This window comes from Sycon ciliatum, chromosome 1, assembly GCF_964019385.1.
Source record: "Sycon ciliatum chromosome 1, ocSycCili1.1, whole genome shotgun sequence".
Lineage (NCBI taxonomy): Eukaryota > Metazoa > Porifera > Calcarea > Leucosolenida > Sycettidae > Sycon > Sycon ciliatum.
The window spans coordinates 93,716,079-93,736,351 of record NC_088643.1 but is presented as its reverse complement, the minus strand read 5'-3'; the positions used below and the strand labels follow the sequence as shown (position 1 = coordinate 93,736,351).

Genomic DNA, 20,273 nt, shown 5'->3' with positions numbered 1-20,273 from the left:
ACTCACATAGAAGAGCGCATGCTCCAGTTCTGTTGTAGTCTTGTCTTGAGTTGTCGTTGTCCTGTTCTCCTTCTGTTTACACTCTTATCGAATACTTCTAATTATCCAATCATAAAACCCCTGTGTTCCGGTGTGAGGGGGCATCATTAGCCGGGAGCAGCTAACAAAGATACGACTTCTCCTGGACCAGGAAATCTGCCACTGATGTGAAGAAGGATGATCTGCTGCAAGGATATAGCGTCAAATGCCAACTCTGTAGTCAAGATCTGGATGGAAACGTCGCTTTAGCATCTCACAGTTCACCACTGCATCCCACACTCCTTTCTACCCAACGTCAGCTTTCCAGGTTCGTGAAGTATTTGTCTTGTGCAGTTAGCAACTTTCAAATGTGACGCGGTTAGACGTCAATGTGACGCGGTTAGACGTCCAACATGATTGTGTTCACTGTCACTCAGGTACCACTTTGCACCCATCTTTGTCGCCACGTCAGTATACTTTGTGACGTGTAGTTTTTCAGCGCAACCTATTCTGTGTACCTCTCTTTCTCCTTGTGATTGACTTAGCACCTGTGATAGTTGTGTCGGTAGGGTTCATAACACCTACGTTTTACACTATTCCATTTATGTTGATTTGTTACACATGATAGTTCGTTGAGTGTACACACATTGCACCAATATCTTCTATAAAACAATATCATTTAGTTCAACCCATGTCATTCAACATCTACCTCTCCTCTGATGAGTTCCCAACATCATAATGGAACGAAACAAGGCTTGTCAGGAGCAACTTCTACTACGTGACTGTTGTGGAGTGTGACTGGTGCAGTATTCGTGCTGGTGTCTGCAAGCGTCGTCCGGTCTCGTCTGGTCATAAGAAAAATCTACCAATGTGTTTGCTGCCAATTATCATTTTTCGTAGCCATTGAGACCACAATGAGATGCGTGCTGAGCCCCTACTGCATGTGGCACATGCTTTGCAGGCAATAGTACATAGCATGGCAATCGTACATAGCATGGCAAGTACATAGCATGGCAATCGTACATAGCATGGCAGTACATAGCATGGCAGTACATAGCATGGCAATCGTACATAGCATGGCAATCGTACATAGCATGGCAATGACCTTACCATCACACGTATTGTATGTCATATTGTAAAGATAACCGCGTCCACAATTACAGGTGAAAGAGCCGCGGTTGTCTTCACAGATGCCAGTAACCGGTGGACAGTTGTGCAAGCCAAGAGTACATTCATTGATATCTGCACCACACCGATATACAACAATGTCTGAAGCATACACGCACGATGATGTCTGAAGCATGCAAGAACAATGCCTGAAGTACACAAGCACAACGATATCTGAAGCATGAATGCACATTGATATCTGAAGTATACACGCACAATGATATCTGAAGCATGAATGCACATTGGTGTCTGAAGCATGCGAGGACATTGATTTCTGAAGCATGCACGCACAATGATATCTGAGGCACACATGCACATTGATGTCTGAAGCATGCAAGAACAACGCTCAACTAGCTAGGCATGGTCACATCCAGAAATACCAGTCAGAGGAGTATTAGTATTTCGAACTAGTATTTTCCCAAACAAACACTCGGCCAGCGCCACAGCGGCTTATGCTCAGAAAATACGGCTGCAAAGCAATCACCCCTACGTCATGCAATATACATACTTAGATTGTATAACTTCAAGTAGGTACTAGCTGCCACTGCACACAAGTATAGCAATGCATGAGTGATGACCCACACACATACAACACTCAGACATAAGTAATGACTCACACGAGTAGGCCCATGCATGAGTGATGACCCACACACATACAACACTCAGACATAAGTAATGACTCACACGAGTAGGCCCATGCATGAGTGATGACCCACACACATACAACACTCAGACATAAGTAATGACTCACACGAGTATGCCCATGCATGAGTGAAGACCCACACACATACAACACTCAGACATAAGTAATGACTCACACGAGTAGGCCCATGCATGACATGCACGTGTGCTGTGGTCCCCTGTCATGACTTGTGTGGCCGGCTGTACCCTGGGTTCTCGCTCATTCCCAGCACACGTCTGCCCAAAGTGTGCGACGCACAGTCACTCTAAAATCTTTCTTATGCGTGTATATGTGCGTCTGCAAGCGTATACACGTACACATACGTGTGTGTGTATGCAGGTGTGTGTGTGTGTGCAGGTGTGTGTGTATGTGCATATGTATGTGCATATGTATGTGCGTGTATGTGCGAGAAAGTGCATGGTGGCTGACTTACTGCTACAAAACAGCAATCCATCTCCGTCAAACCCAGGGTTGCACATACAGCGGAAGCTGCCCACTAGGTTAATGCACTGTGCTTCGGGATTGCAATTGGACTGCTGAGACCGACACTCTACTATATCTGCAGAAAGCACAATGTGGTCATGAAGCAAGCACATCAGCAACGAGAGGACGCTAATACATGTACAATGTCATGTGTGTGTGTGTGCGTGCACGTGTGTGTGTGTGTGTGTGTGCATGCGTGCATGCGTGCGCGCATGTGTGTGTATGTTTGTGTGTGTGCATGTGTGTGTGTATGTCTGTGTGTATGTCTGTGTGTGTGTGTGTGTGTGTATGTGTGTATATATATATATATATATATATATATATATGTGTGTGTGTGTGTGTGTGTGTGTGTGTGTGTGTGTGTGTGTGTGTGTGTGTGTGTCTGTCTGTCTGTCTGTCTGTGCACACATGCATGTGTGGTTGATTCGTACTCGCCGCAATAGACCTGGCGTCTATGCAGTGACTGAACTGGTGCGGAATTGAAGTACCGGTTAGTTGGTTGTCGTTTTGAAACTTTGATTGTCATCCTCTGTGACTGTATCGGTTAGGCCAGTAGTGCACATGGCACAAACCATGCAAAAGGAAAACAAGATCATTCCTAGCAGTAACCAGCCTGTCATTCAGCCAGCTTGCCAACATGCCAGGCAGCAATCAGCAAGCCAGCCAGTAAGCCAGTCAGTAAGCCAGTCAGTAAGCCAGTCAGTAAGCCAGTCAGTAAGCCAGTCAGTAAGCCAGTCAGTAAGCCAGTCAGTAAGCCAGTCAGGAAGCCAGTCAGTAAGCCAGTCAGCAAGCCAGTCAGCAAGCCAGTCAGCAAGCCAGTCAGTAAGCCAGTCGGTAAGCCAGTCGGCAAGCCAGTCAGTAAGCCAGTCAGTAAGCCAGTCAGTAAGCCAGTCAGCAAGCCAGTCGGTCATTCGGTTAACCCTTTGCGTGAGCAACTTACCTGTGCAATTGAACCCGTCTCCCTGAAAACCCATGTTGCATTGACAGAAGAATGATCCCAGAGTGTTAGAACAAGTAGCACTGGTACTACATCCTCCTCTGTTAGTAGCACATTCATCGATATCTGCAGTCATTGCAACCAGTGCACCGCAGCAGGCAGGAGTGATGCTTTTAAAACTAAACAAAGGCAATGCAACAACACTGTCACTGCCTTCTCTTGCCTGAACCATATTCACGTATACATGAGGAAAGTTACCCACTGACAAAATGATGTCACACAGCAAACACTGATGTCGTCCGTATATACATCTACATATACATATGTGGTCAGTATGTGCAATGTCTACCTCTTCTTTGGTAAGGGACGAAGAAACGATGAGAACACTACTTGACACCATGGACAAAAGACAAAGACTACCCCAAACACAACAGCTCTATGTGTGTGCTGAAGCAACCCGTACCCGTGACAACAACATGTATCCATGACAACTAGACATAGCAAAAGCCACCATTACTGGCCTTAGCACAATGCAACAGCAGCAACATGTAGGCTAACATGTAGGCTAACATGAAGGCTATTGGTCTTACCAGTACATGTACGGCCATCACCAGCATAGCCAGTTAGGCAAGTACAGAAAAAAGATCCCTGTGTATTGGTGCAGAGAGCGTTGTTATCGCAGTCATCGCTATTACTACTACATTCGTCTATATCTGCAATTACAAGTCAGAAAGGGCATGGCAATACGTGCAATGGAAACCTACGAATTAATGTGGAGTTTTCGTCCCCGGGAAAATCATCACGGGAGGAAAATGTGATGTATTTTCAGGGATCTTCTGTTTGTCTGAATCGCAGTGGTCTTGTGTCAATGACTGGTGCAAGATCACCTTTCATCATCCATGTACATCTTCAGGAGTTCTGAGATGCAGCTTCTCAAACTGATTGGCGTAATCCAATAATGCAATTTCTAAAAGGTCAACCCCATACATTTAAAAACATGTGATGCAAATAATGATACAGACAGACAAAACAAATAATGATACAGACAGACAAAACAAATAATGATACAGACAGACAAAACAAATAATGATACAGACAGACAAAACAAATAATGATACAGACAGACAAAACAAATAATGATACAGACAGACAAAACAAATAATGATACAGACAGACAAAACAAATAATGATACAGACAGACAAAACAAATAATGATACAGACAGACAAAACAAATAATGATACAGACAGACAAAACAAATAATGATACAGACAGACAAAACAAATAATGATACAGACAGACAAAACAAATAATGATACAGACAGACAAAACAAATAATGATACAGACAGACAAAACAAATAATGATACAGACAGACAAAACAAATAATGATACAGACAGACAAAACAAATAATGATACAGACAGACAAAACAAATAATGATACAGACAGACAAAACAAATAATGATACAGACAGACAAAACAAATAATGATACAGACAGACAAAACAAATAATGATACAGACAGACAAAACAAATAATGATACAGACAGACAAAACAAATAATGATACAGACAGACAAAACAAATAATGATACAGACAGACAAAACAAATAATGATACAGACAGACAAAACAAATAATGATACAGACAGACAAAACAAATAATGATACAGACAGACAAAACAAATAATGATACAGACAGACAAAACAAATAATGATACAGACAGACAAAACAAATAATGATACAGACAGACAAAACAAATAATGATACAGACAGACAAAACAAATAATGATACAGACAGACAAAACAAATAATGATACAGACAGACAAAACAAATAATGATACAGACAGACAAAACAAATAATGATACAGACAGACAAAACAAATAATGATACAGACAGACAAAACAAATAATGATACAGACAGACAAAACAAATAATGATACAGACAGACAAAACAAATAATGATACAGACAGACAAAACAAATAATGATACAGACAGACAAAACAAATAATGATACAGACAGACAAAACAAATAATGATACAGACAGACAAAACAAATAATGATACAGACAGACAAAACAAATAATGATACAGACAGACAAAACAAATAATGATACAGACAGACAAAACAAATAATGATACAGACAGACAAAACAAATAATGATACAGACAGACAAAACAAATAATGATACAGACAGACAAAACAAATAATGATACAGACAGACAAAACAAATAATGATACAGACAGACAAAACAAATAATGATACAGACAGACAAAACAAATAATGATACAGACAGACAAAACAAATAATGATACAGACAGACAAAACAAATAATGATACAGACAGACAAAACAAATAATGATACAGACAGACAAAACAAATAATGATACAGACAGACAAAACAAATAATGATACAGACAGACAAAACAAATAATGATACAAACAGACAAAACAAATAATGATACAAACAGACAAAACAAATAATGATACAAACAGACAAAACAAATAATGATACAGACAGACAAAACAAATAATGATACAGACAGACAAAACAAATAATGATACAGACAGACAAAACAAATAATGATACAGACAGACAAAACAAATAATGATACAGACAGACAAAACAAATAATGATACAGACAGACAAAACAAATAATGATACAGACAGACAAAACAAATAATGATACAGACAGACAAAACAAATAATGATACAGACAGACAAAACAAATAATGATACAGACAGACAAAACAAATAATGATACAGACAGACAAAACAAATAATGATACAGACAGACAAAACAAATAATGATACAGACAGACAAAACAAATAATGATACAGACAGACAAAACAAATAATGATACAGACAGACAAAACAAATAATGATACAGACAGACAAAACAAATAATGATACAGACAGACAAAACAAATAATGATACAGACAGACAAAACAAATAATGATACAGACAGACAAAACAAATAATGATACAGACAGACAAAACAAATAATGATACAGACAGACAAAACAAATAATGATACAGACAGACAAAACAAATAATGATACAGACAGACAAAACAAATAATGATACAGACAGACAAAACAAATAATGATACAGACAGACAAAACAAATAATGATACAGACAGACAAAACAAATAATGATACAGACAGACAAAACAAATAATGATACAGACAGACAAAACAAATAATGATACAGACAGACAAAACAAATAATGATACAGACAGACAAAACAAATAATGATACAGACAGACAAAACAAATAATGATACAGACAGACAAAACAAATAATGATACAGACAGACAAAACAAATAATGATACAGACAGACAAAACAAATAATGATACAGACAGACAAAACAAATAATGATACAGACAGACAAAACAAATAATGATACAGACAGACAAAACAAATAATGATACAGACAGACAAAACAAATAATGATACAGACAGACAAAACAAATAATGATACAGACAGACAAAACAAATAATGATACAGACAGACAAAACAAATAATGATACAGACAGACAAAACAAATAATGATACAGACAGACAAAACAAATAATGATACAGACAGACAAAACAAATAATGATACAGACAGACAAAACAAATAATGATACAGACAGACAAAACAAATAATGATACAGACAGACAAAAAAAGAGCCAGTTCGTGACTACAGGGGCATACTAAGGCTGGAAAACGATGACGTCAGAAGTCAAAATCTAACGACAAATACCATTGGATCCACTCTGCCCATGATGAAGTATAGGACGTGGCGGGTGGAACCCTCGTGTCACACGTGTCACACGCACATGTAGGTGTGATATGTACCTGTAGCAGCAGTGGGTTCCTGACCGGGGGGGGCAGTTCAGTCACTACCGGTGCATGTGTCACTATGCTGTAAAGGAAACACCGCCCACATGTGTATGGAATATGGATCCATACAACACTGGATCCGAGTGGATCCAAAAGTCAGCGTTGCCATGACTCCGGGCTGGCTGTGACATAGCACTTTCAAGCCCTATGATGATGAAAACTGTATATTCTTATCCCTGTCAAAAAGTAATAAACAAGAGAAGAGGGACTGTGCGATTCCACTGAAAGTTTCATTCGTAACTAGTTCTGTCTCTGTGTGGAAACGGACAGTCGCTTTATTCTGGTTGATGGGTGGGTAGACAGACAGAGAGGCAGACAGACAGACAGACAGACAGACAGACAGACAGACAGACAGACAGACAGACACACACAAATAAAACACAAAATTACCGTCACATACCCACACAGTTGCGCCCCGGTGGGACTGATCCAGGGGCATCCTCATAACCAGTATTACACTGACATAAGAACGAGCCAGCAGTGTTTATGCACTGTGCCATGACATGACATTGATGGCTGCCATCCTGACATTCATTAATGTCCACACATTGTCCACCAACGAGGCTAAAGCCAGCCACACATCTGAATGGTATGAATAAAAACCAATTTTAAAAATGAGTGTGCAACACCGAAGTTACTGTGCTAAACCCAATATGACCAATCGTGTAGTGTTTCAACCATTTGGATCAGTACAGCAGCATATTAGTGATCTTTTTCGTGTCACTGTGTGCAACATGTGAGAGACGTAGATTGTGCACACAGAGAGGGATATAGGGAGTGTGGCTATGTGCGTGTGTGTCTATAGCGTGTGTGTGTGCGTGCACACGTGTGTGTGTGCGAGAGAGGAGGAGGGGGGGGGGATGTGTGCACATGTTTGCGGCTTGCATTGACATGTGTGTGTACGTGTGTATGCGTGCAAGCGCTTGCATTGGTATATATGTGTGCATGCATGAGACAAGGAAATCAAGAGACAGAGGCATAAGGTTGTCAGAGTAACATCTGCAGGACTGGAAGAGGTACAACCGGTTGACATGCAGTCAAACTCACCCGCATGTAAACGATCCAGGTGTGTTAGTGCAGAGAGCGTTAGGGCCGCATCTAGCAACGGGGTTCACACACTCATTGATATCTTGACAGACAGTACCACTGCCCGTATACCCAGTGACACATCTGCAAATAAACGATCCAATGTTGTTCAGACAGTCTGCATTGATTGAGCAGCCACCGTTGAGCACAGCACATTCGTTGACATCGGTGCACGTCACTCCACTGCCTACAAATCCATCGCGACAGGTGCACGTAAACGACCCGGGTGTATTAGCACAATCGGCATTGTCATCGCAATTATCCAAGTTTTCATCGCATTCATTGATGTCCACACAGTTCAAACCATCACCGCGGTAACCCACAAGGCATGCACATGTGAACGAGCCGGGTGTATCAGTACAGGTAGCAGCTGCATGACAATCATCAATGTCTTCTGTACATTCATTGATATTCACACAAACAACACCATCACCGCTGAAGCCAGAGTTGCATTGACATGTGAATCCGGGTACTTGATTTGTACAGATAGCATTGTCATGGCAACTGTCCGTCTGCAAAGCACATTCATCAATATCCTGACACTGTTGTCCAGTACCAGTGAATCCAGGAAGACATGAACATGTCCATGAACCAACGGTGTTTGCACAGTTTGCGTTTACATCACAATCATCACTGCCCTCAAGACATTCATTGATCTCCTGGCACGAGAATCCATCGCCACGGAAACCAGCATTGCACCGGCACTGGAATGATGCGGGTGTATTGATGCAGGCGGCGTTGACATCGCATGGCTGATCTAGAGTACATTCATCTCTCTCCGTGCACATGACACCGTTGCCATCATATCCACTGACGCACGCACACATGAAAGAGCCCATGGTGTCGATACACAGCGCATTGTCATGGCAATTGTTCGTGCCCAGTGCGCATTCATCAATGTTTGCGCAGGACCTGCCGTCACCTTGGTAACCAGCTCTACATGTGCACGTAAAGCTGCCGGCCGTGTTTCGGCATTGTGCCATCGTGTCACAATCATTAGAGTTGTCAGTACACTCATCAATATCTGCAGTTAACACACATACACACACACACACACACGCACACACACACACGCACACACACACACAGACACACACACACACACACACACACACACACACACACACACACACACACACACACACACATACACACACACACACACACACACACACACACACACACACATACACACATACAGAGAAGTGTCTACCCTATTTGGTCATGCACATGTACATGGCACATGCACCACAATATTGCACATATGTAAATGTACATGCCTGCATTACATCACAATGACATCACCCTGTCATCACAATGACATCACCCTGACATCACAATGACATCACCCTGACATCACAATGACATCAGACACGACACCAGGGCATATGATAAGAAATTCGAAGTGCTCGGACGGCATGTCCTCTCATTTCCATTTTTGGCCGGACATGTCTGGACGTATCAAAACCCTTAAAAATATCGCCAACGATTTCAACACCGCTGCACGACGTGCTGTGCAGAACATTCCAACAATAAAACACGAGTGGGGATCGCAGAATAAGGCCAGATACATCTCCTCCTCGACATTGGCAACATCAGTACTGCCGTCGGTCTGGACACTGAAGAAATTTGATTTCCCTAGGTTATTCTTCAGCTGCTCTCGGAAAGAATGACCGATGAAGTCGCAGTACGTTGCGCAGGCCAACTCATTCTTGCCACCTGTGCTGAAGCTCACGCCATGCCGCTCCTCTAGCCGACAGAATGACTCAAAGTTTGCAAAAGCGACGTGCTCCTTGCAGAGAAGGTAAGCTACGTCGACATTTCGACGAGCGATAGCTGCTGCAGACGCATCCACCGTGCACAGCGATTTCGCGATGGGAGCATAATCGATGGGATTGCTGCTCTGTGACTGCTCTCTCCGGAAGAGGCCCATCGCCCGCTTATGCATGTCTGTTTCAGCATGATCCTTGAATGCGGACGTCCTCAAATTTCTTGAGCCGACGATGAAAGCCTCGCTAAAATTCTTGCTGCTTTTCACTTGCTCCTCGAATTTGACGCACACCGCGCATTTTAGTATTTCCACCAATTGCCGGTCGTCTTTCTGTCGCTCGTACCTCAGCCAAACGGAGGTACTTAGTTCCTTGTCACTATCGGAAACACTATCGGATTTCCTCCGGAAACGTCCGGAAAATGTCCGATGTCCGGACGTTATCATGCCCACTGGACACCAAGCACTACACAGTGCAGCCATCAGCAGAGTAAAGGCAGACAGAGATCTTACCAATGCAGGTTGAGCCATCGCCAGTATATCCTCGGTTACATTGGCAGAAGTGTGATCCGACTGTGTTTTCACACACTGCATTGACACTGCAATTGGACATGCCTGCTGTTACACATTCATTGATGTCTGAATAGAAATAGTCATCCATACCAAGAACAGTCAACAGTCAGAGATGAACAATAGAAAAGAGATCAAGCAATGCAACTAAAGGAGGAAGCAATACGAACAAACAACACAGTAGAGAGGTTGAAGTTCGCGCAAATTTTATTTGACATCACAAAAAGCGAAACTTTGCACAAACGTTGGAGGAAACGCGAAGCAAGCTTTCACAGTAAATTTCGCTGATCGTGCGCCGGTGGTGAGCCACCCTAATGCAATGGTGTGCGCTTCACCTTCCACAGTCCAGTGCAATCCATTGCAATCCAGTACAATCAAGAGTGCAATCCAGTATATATAGGCTGCTCTTTGCCTGGTCTGCTGGTGCTAGTTTTCCGACATGGCAGCCATTGTTACCATGGTTATGGCATGTTGATTCATGTCCGGTACCATCTTCGTTCTCCTACCTCCACATCTCCCAGAGTGGGCTACATCAGCAGCAATACTTTTTTTAAATATATAATTTGCAGATGGACCTGGTTTCGAAGTCCCAGGTTATGTACAGGCCAACCCGTCTTGCTGTGTGTCCCTGGCCATGGACAACATAGTCAGAGACTTCTGTGTGTGTTATTGTCATGAAAGTGGACCACAAAGACACAATAAATTAGGTAAGGCTCGGCTTGATCAAATGGAACAACCACAGCAGCAGTAGCAGCGGTAGCAGCAGCAGCAGCAGCAGCAACTGTCACGTATATTCTAGTTTCTCGTCATCTCACTCACCTGAGCAGAAGAAACCACCGTAGCCGGGCAGACAAATACAGCGGAAAGAGCCGACCAGCTCGATGCACATGGAGTTGCGTATGCATGGTCGCAGGACAGTGCATTCAGCAAAGTCTGGAGTTTGAAAATAACACAGTCAAGCAGTCAAGCAGTCAAGCAGTCGAGCAGTCAAGCACCACACAAACAGCACATGTACATGCTGCAGTGCATTAGCAATGTAGCATTAGCAATGTAGCATTAGCAATGTAGCATTAGCAAATGTAGCATTAGCAATGTAGCATTAGCAATGTAGCATTAGCAATGTAGCATTAGCAATGTAGCATTAGCAATGTAGCATTAGCAATGTAGCATTAGCAATGTAGCATTAGCAATGTAGCATTAGCAATGTAGCATTAGCAATGTAGCATTAGCAATGTAGCATTAGCAATGTAGCATTAGCAATGTAGCATTAGCAATGTAGCATTAGCAATGTAGCATTAGCAATGTAGCATTAGCAATGTAGCATTAGCAATGTAGCATTAGCAATGTAGCATTAGCAATGTAGCATTAGCAATGTAGCATTAGCAATGTAGCATTAGCAGTCAGTGATTGTGACAGGAAGCATACTAGCTCCACTCGACACTACAAATCAAACTCACTTTTTCTGGACTAACCAAGAACTGAGGGACAGTGATCAGAACGAATGCATGCCAAACAGCTAGATATCCAGAGATAGAGCAGCACGCTCCCTCTCCCTTGCCTCACAGCCTTGCCGGAACACTCATTCTGGTTTGGGCCAATGTTATCTAAATGCGTGGAGAGTGCGGACCAGAGTGCATGCAACTACTCATCCTATCAGCACACCAACTCATCCATATCAGCACACCAACTCATCCATCCAATCTAGAGTCAACCTATGCATACTGTTCTTGCACTTGCATCCAAACTCCTGCTATTCATCTTGTGCTCTATCGACTAGACAAGAACTCTGAAAACATTCCCCGGAGAGTCTCACGAAATGGATCAATATCCAAAATGCATCTTACTTGGTAGAAGATAGCAAGAGTAGATAAACAAGAGTGTGCAACTCCGGATCTCTTCTGCACAATCTGCAGATACCCCAGCAAGTGGCGGAATTTTTTGTTGACGTCACCTTTTTTTCAGAAAAACGCACATTTTGCCGCAGAGCAGAGTGAAAGCACGTGCTGGGCACCGACCTTGTAGTGTAAAGCCCGGCCAAGTGCACGAGGCAAAACTTTCCGAACGACTCGCAGCGCGTGTGTCGTAGAAGAGATTACGTCAACAAAAATTCCGCAGTGGGCCAACCCATCCCGGAGTTGCACACTCTTGTTTATCTACTCTTGAAGATAGCTATTACTGTCTTAGATAGACCTTTGTGTTCATTATTTCTTGACAGAGACTGGCCACTTCTAGTGGGCTCCTGCTTGATGGCGAAGACCCCATTGGTGAAAAACCTGGTGTTGGAATACCACTCACTCACAAAGGCTTTTAAAGAGAGCAGAGAGTTGATGGCAGTGCTTACCAGTACATGTTATTCCATCGCCCATGTATCCAGAGTTACAGCGACATGTATAGGATCCCATAGTGTTATCACACATGGCATTCACATCACACATGTGTACACCAGTAGCACATTCATCGATGTCTGGAAGCCAAGTGCAAGTAGAGAAAACAAACATACATGTAGACAGATATACCCGTACGAATACAGACAGACGGACGGACGGACGGACAGACAGACAGACAGACCCACAAACAGACTGACAGAGACTGATGGATGGACAACAGACAGGTGAAAAACGGACAAATACTGATCGTGCTAATGCATTGTACAGTCGGATCTAATCTGACTAAACACATTTGCGGTTTTGGGAACAATCGGATACACAAGGTGAGTGAGCTAACGGAAAGATTTGTAACACTTTACTCCATGGTTATATGATTTTGCTGGGTATATGCTCCAAGTAATGCAGGGCTGAGGGCAGCGCATTACTGAGACAGGAGAGAAACTCAATATCTGATCAAACAGTACTAGGGTCACATGATCAGTGGTAGAGTAACACGGTCAGCGATACGGTCACATGATCAGTGGTAGGGTCATGTGATCAGTGGCATGGTCACATGATCAGTGGTATGGTCACGTGATCAGTGGTAGGGTCACATGGTCAGTGGCAGGGTCACGTAATCAGTGGTAGGGTCATGTGATCAGATGTAGTCACATGATCAGTGGTAGGGTCACATGATCAGTGACAGGGTCACATGATCAGTGGTAGGGTCACATGATAAGTGGTAGTCACATGATCAGGACTACATCACTCTGAGTAAGAGTACACTGACTGCACTGACCTGCGCAGTTCCTGCCATCTCCAGTGAAACCAGAGTCACACGAACAGACAAATGAACCCTGGGTGTTTGTACAGCCTGCGTTGGCATGACAATCTGATGCACCTGTAGTGCACTCGTTAATATCTGCAGCACAGAACACACAGATCACACAGAACACACAGATCACACAGAACACACATACAAAGCATACAACACACCACTTACATTTGGGGAAAACAACCATTACACATCAACAGGTGACTCTAGAACCGATCGGTAGTGTTATATCATGCAGTGTTGTTTCATGCATACATTCTGCTAGTCAACATCCTTTCCCACTGCAATCTTAGGCTTTGTTTTGCAAAGTGTCCATCAGCGTACAATTTCATTCTATCTTTCATTTCCATACTCGACTGTCATCTCTTATCAATATACAAACACCAAACTCGTCATGGATAACTCTGACTGTCATGGCTATAAAGCTAGGAATACATCAGTGAGTCCATTCCACCAGTGCTTTGACAAGACTGTAGTGCCAGGAGGAGGCTTGCAAACACTTACCAACACACACTTGTCCTGATCCTTGATATCCCGTGTTGCACTGACAGGCAAAGCTTCCAGCATTGTTGCTACATGTAGCACTGGCGTGGCAGGTATGCGCCAGCTGGCATTCGGCCGGCAGCGGGCCGGGGAACGTCGTCGACACACCCGGTGTGCATTCGTTAATATCGAAACACTGCCCAGCACGTCCAGTGCCGGCATCACAGAACCCAGTGTTGCAAGTGCAGCTGAATGATCCCGCCGAGTTGACACATTCTGCTTGAGCATCACACGTGGCAGTGCCTGATTCACACTCATTCACATCAGCACATTGTACACCAGTGCCAGAGTACCCGATTCGACATTGACAACGGAAAGACCCGATGGAGTTGAAACAGTCGGCGTTGGCATGGCAATTGTCCGTGCCGACGGCGCATTCATCAATATCGGCACAGAGCTGACCGGTGCCAGTGTAACCACGGTTACAGCTACAGGCAAATGACTGCGGTAAGTTAGTACAGGTAGCATCATTGCTGCAATTGTGCGTGTTCTGAGCACACTCATTAACATCAGAACACTGTGTACGCCCAGCACCGGTCAATCCAGCCTCACACATACACGTAAACGACCCAATGCTGTTTGTACATACGGCATCGGCAACACAGTCGTGAGTACGCTCTGTACATTCGTTAATATCCTGACACTGAGATACACCATCTCCGCTATACCCCACGTTGCACATACAACTGAACGAGCCGGCTGTGTTGGAACATGACGCCTGGGCGTGACATACGGGTGGCTGTTGAGAACATTCATCAATATCAACGCACGTCTGTCCATCACCCGTATAGCCAGTAGTGCAGGCACATTGGAATGACCCAATCGTGTTGGTACATACAGCATTGACATGACACGTACTATCAGCTAACTGACACTCGTCAATATCCGTGCAGACTAGAAGACCGTCTCCCGTGTACCCATCGGAGCACCGACACGTGAACGAACCGTCCGTATTAGTGCAAATGCTTCTGACTCCCTGGCATGGCGACACTGGTAGTGAGCATTCATTGATGTCCGTGCAACTCATTCCATCACCTGCATGTGTGGCAGACACATGGGCGGCACACACACATATAGTGTAAGGTGGAGGGGGAGTTATCTCATATTTACCATAAACAGCTTTACCGGGTGTTACCGGCCGTCGTGAGTTCCCTTCGGGAACGGACACGATAATTTACTTTATTTATTTATTTTTACCATAAAACAGCAAGGAGTATGATGGCAATAGATTATTCACGACCCCTCCTCCAAATACAGATATTCTGCAATACATGTTGTAGTCCGCCGATTGCCAAATTTCACTCATTGCTCGGCTTTTGGTGCATCATGCATCATGAACTAGTGTCCATTCCATGCAAGGCTTCTTGTCCCAGACACGGAAGCAGACATAGGTACCGTGCGACACATTTATTCTGTTATCCTGGTCACACCAAGCCGCCAGCAGCAGCCTGACCACCCATAGTTGATAGCAGCAGTTACGGCGGCAGCAACAGCTGCATTGATAACAGCATTCGTAGCAGCAGCGTCGGTAGCACACATCCGGGATGCCACATCAGAGCAAAGCCTTGAATTAATAGCACACCAAAAAGAAACGTCAGTCTGACTGACTTTTCCGCACCCATAGGATAGCAACCAGCAACAGCGGAGTAGAGCAATCAAACAGCACACCCGGCAACAAGAGCACACTCGGCAACAAACAGCAAACCTGGCAACAAGAGCAGCACTGGTGCAGTGACTTACCAGTATATCCAGGTGAGCATTGACATTGAAATGATCCCATGGTGTTAGTACACTGTGCATTGTCATGGCAAGTATCAATACCAAGTGCACACTCATCCACATCAGCACAGACTACACCTGAGCCAGTATAGCCAGTGTTGCAGCTACATTGATAACTGCCCATCGTATTCGTACACGTTGCCATGGTGTGACATGGCTGCATTATGGTACATTCATTGATATCTGTACATACATACACATACACACACACACACACACACACACACACACACACACACACACACATACGCATGCACATGCACATACACATGTATGACTGAGCACAAATCCATCATGTACACAACCGTAAAAGCAACAGCAATGATCCCTTGTTGGGACCCATGTGCAGTATAGTCTTGGTGTGGCGGTCCACTTCCATAAACCTACCCCCACCCCCTACAACCAGGGTTAGTCATATAGATGTCAACTGACCTGGATATGTTGACTATCTGTACGCAGGGACCACCGTTAGGGTGTCTATGAAGCACCAGTCGACTGAGATGGGCTTCACTGTGAGAGAACTACAGTCTGCACTGGGTTACGAATATGTGAGACTGTCCTTGCAGAGCTGTGCTGCTGATCATTCAGGGATTAGCAGTGGCGTGCACCGAGTCTTGAAAGGGGGGTTTCCAGAGTTGGTAATTTTTATCTGGAGACCCACTGTATAATTATGTATTTGTACACATGCGCATCCCCCGAACATCCCACCGGAGATAACGGCGAGGGCTAGGGAGGAGGGGGGGGGGGGGAGACTCAAGATCAGTGGTGCAGGGCACCAATGGACACTGGTGCTGATGAGATGTGGGTGTTACTCCACCACTATGCTCTCTATCTCTTCCAGCTAGCACTCCAGCACACTCGCACATGCACTGAGCCACAACTAGTCAACAAGGAATCAAGAGTTGAAATATTGAAATAGTGGTAAAGTTGGGAGAAAAGCAAACTGTTCTTTTTCCACGAGATCCAAGATCCATCAGGAAAAAGGACATGCACAAAATGGCGACCATGTCGTCCATTGACGCGTAATCATGGTAATCACAAACTAGTGCAGCGACCAAAGAAAAGACACAAGTGAAGAAGAAACAGCGCTGCAGCAAGAAGATCGGATCGCTGCAGTCGCTAAAATGCACTAGCCTACTGACTGTAGTTCCACGTGAGCATGCAGTCACGTGGTCATAAACAGAGTGCGTACACACTCACGTCATACCGATACGTCATACATGACAAAAAGAAAAGAAAGGAAAGTCACGCGCGAGTCAAACAAATCAAAGAGCGCGAGACTACGTACTGCAAATACTACGAAGAATTTGTTTGAGAACAAATGCACACGACGAGGAATTTGTTGAGAACAATTGGACAAGAATATATATCTCTTCGAAACTAGAATGGAGTCCGTGATGAGAATTCCAACGAGCCTGGACGCAGCTACAAAGTAAGAATACAATCAAATAACTAATATCGTCAGAACTAGTGTAACAATAAAAGCAGTCGATTTACCACAGTGTTATCTCTATATTTACACCAGTCCCCCAGGTAACACAGTGTCAATCGATGTAACGACTCGGGCGTTGGATATGACGACGGTTACGCAGACTACGATCGGCGACAGCCAACGGCTCAACATCGAGATCACACTGCACGGGCAACGCAGGCACAGATCCAGACTCGCACGACAACACAGATTCAGCAGCAGGTTTAATCAACTGAATGTTAACAGTCTTTTGTTGATCAAAGCCATCCACAGAACGACACATACGCACGGAACCAGGACCAAGGATCTCGGTGACCTTCCACCCAGCTTCGAACGGTGGCAAGCGCTTCTGCGAACGAGCGGGGTGACGGAGCAACACAGCATCACCGACAGCATATGGATTGGAAGCGCTGCCCTCAACAAAATCATGAGACGACAACTCAGCTTCGACAAAGTCACGAATACGAGCGGACCGACCAGCAAGGCTGTCCACCCAATCACTAAGGCTAGAACCAACAGCAGACTCGTCAACAATTAACTGACGTGGAAGCCATCCACACATAGCTTCCATTGGGGACACACCAATCGCGGCATGGAGTCGCGTACGGTAGTAGTGCAACAGCACAGGCAACTCAGACTTCCAATCACTCGAGGAGTCGAGCATCTTGCGAATGAGGGTCAACAAAGTGCGATTAAATCGCTCAGCAGAACCCTGAGACTGGGGATGCCTAACTGCACCAGTACGCACCTTCGTGCCAAACACACGAAACAATGACTCGACAATGCCATTCACAAATTCAGTACCATTGTCCATACGAACAACTTCTGGGGAGCCCCACTTCAAACAAACATCGGTCACAGCTTCAGCAACTGACTGACCATCATGCGCACGTAGGGGAACAACCTCGACCCATTTAGTAAACACATCAACAATCACAAGAACACAATGAAAACGCCCACTGCGGTCAGAACCAAGTTCAAGAGTATCAATAACAATCTCCTGCCAAGGCTTACCGGGCAAATCTGGGCGAGCGGGATCAGCCGTCGGACCACTCTTACTACTGGCTGAAACACAAGCTTGACACCGCCGGACAAACTCAAGGCACAACGACGACATACAAGGGAAATAGCACTTAGAACGAAGCAGATCATACATCATTCGCCAATTACCATGGCCAGAATTCACATGAACAGAAGAGACGACAGCATGTTGCAAAGACGTAGGAATCACTGGCACAGACACCAAACCATCAATAGGCAACTTGATACTACGCACTAACATACCATCATCAACAAGCAATTGATCACGCACCTTTATGAACTCAGGAATGGAGACCAACTCACCACACTCCAATTGAGCAACAGCAGCTCGAATGGTGGGATCCACCTTCTGGCCTTCACGTATCTGAGCTAACGTGACAGGGCCAACCACAGACAGGCAGGCGGCCACAACATCAGTCGGTGCAAGAGCCTTTGCATACTTGATCCAGTCAGTCGGGACACGCGTCAGCTGATCAGCACGGTTCTCGTTCGTCGGAATCCACACGACCTCGATCGTCAGACCTAGCGTAGCGATGAGATCATCGATGATCTGGAGGCGACGACGCACAAGCAGCTCTTGCAGACCACCAGTCTTCACACGTTTGGAGTTGGTTACTACTTGCGTCAGCCATGCTGCCACTGTCTTAGAGTCAGTCAACAGCTTGAAACGGGAAACACCCCACTTAGCGGCAAGGGAAATGCCTTCGACAGCGGCTTCCAATTCAGCAATGTTAATATGCCGCTTGTCGTCAGGCTTACGAAGCCACGAACCATCCTCGACGATGTCACCACCGACCTCCAACGCCACGCCGACAGCAATATCAGACGCATCGCACCACACCTGGCATTGGCTTTCACCGTTGGGGTCTACGTGCCACACACCGGTAGCAGGATCGTGCTGGCTTAAACGGCAGGCGAGACTCATGCAGCGCTGAACGAGATCTGCAGGCAACGGGTCGTCCCAGCCAAGCTTCTCCAGACATGCCAAACGCTTCAGCCAACTACAATGAGGACGAAGCCATGACGCAACAGGGTAGTGGCTCGTCAACTGGCCACACCACTTGTAGAGCTCACGTTTCGTCGTGACATCAGCAAATGCGACATGCGACTCATCACGCCGGGACCAGCGCACTCGACCATCATCAGACTCGTTGAGCTGCAGTCCTAGAACCCGTGCAGCCGACATCTCCATAGCAGGCTTAGTTGGCAGGCTGTAGCTAGCGAGCTGTTCTGTCAACACAGTCCGTTGACTCTTGGGGACAATGATGTCGTCGACATAGTTATCTGTATCGGGCAAGCTGCCGGTAGCGTACTTGATGATGGTGTCCATGAACTTCGGCGCCACACTCAGGCCAAACGCCATGCGCGTCATCACGTAGCGAACACCACGCCACTCGACAACTTGGAACCGTAGCAATTCCGGGCTGACATGGATTTGCAAGTACGCCTTGGTAATGTCCACTAACTCAAATTCATCAGCTTCACCCTTGAGCCTCCACTGGCGCAACGTCTCGGCGCACACAGGCGACTTAGTGCCAGGGTGGGACACCAACAGCTTATTCAGGTGGCGATAATCTAACACCGGACGCACAGGCGTAGACGTCTTGTGCGGCTGACTCACAGCCAT

The 20,273-nt window shown here is 45.0% G+C and overlaps 2 protein-coding genes across 2 annotated transcripts in view; both read right to left on the bottom strand.

Moving 5' to 3' along the window:
* The window catches only part of LOC135806581 (fibrillin-1-like), a 36,273-nt gene extending 25,590 nt beyond the window's left edge, over positions 1-10,683 (bottom strand). Inside the window, exons 1-7 of the mRNA XM_065320776.1 lie at positions 10,555-10,683; positions 8,235-9,297; positions 7,588-7,769; positions 3,878-4,000; positions 3,291-3,413; positions 2,301-2,426; positions 1,129-1,260 (exon numbers count right to left, since the gene is read on the bottom strand). Coding sequence (XP_065176848.1) covers positions 1,129-1,260; positions 2,301-2,426; positions 3,291-3,413; positions 3,878-4,000; positions 7,588-7,769; positions 8,235-9,297; positions 10,555-10,654 — 1,849 coding nt within the window. The 5' untranslated portion in view covers positions 10,655-10,683. The remainder of the gene's footprint in view (positions 1-1,128; positions 1,261-2,300; positions 2,427-3,290; positions 3,414-3,877; positions 4,001-7,587; positions 7,770-8,234; positions 9,298-10,554) is intronic.
* A 37-nt stretch (positions 10,684-10,720) lies between these two features.
* Positions 10,721-20,273, bottom strand: part of LOC135808889 (fibrillin-1-like) — a 36,971-nt gene continuing 27,418 nt past the window's right edge. Inside the window, exons 18-23 of the mRNA XM_065322131.1 lie at positions 16,096-16,317; positions 14,317-15,390; positions 13,777-13,899; positions 12,953-13,075; positions 11,431-11,544; positions 10,721-10,758 (exon numbers count right to left, since the gene is read on the bottom strand). Of these exons, the coding sequence (XP_065178203.1) occupies positions 10,721-10,758; positions 11,431-11,544; positions 12,953-13,075; positions 13,777-13,899; positions 14,317-15,390; positions 16,096-16,317 (1,694 nt within the window). The remainder of the gene's footprint in view (positions 10,759-11,430; positions 11,545-12,952; positions 13,076-13,776; positions 13,900-14,316; positions 15,391-16,095; positions 16,318-20,273) is intronic.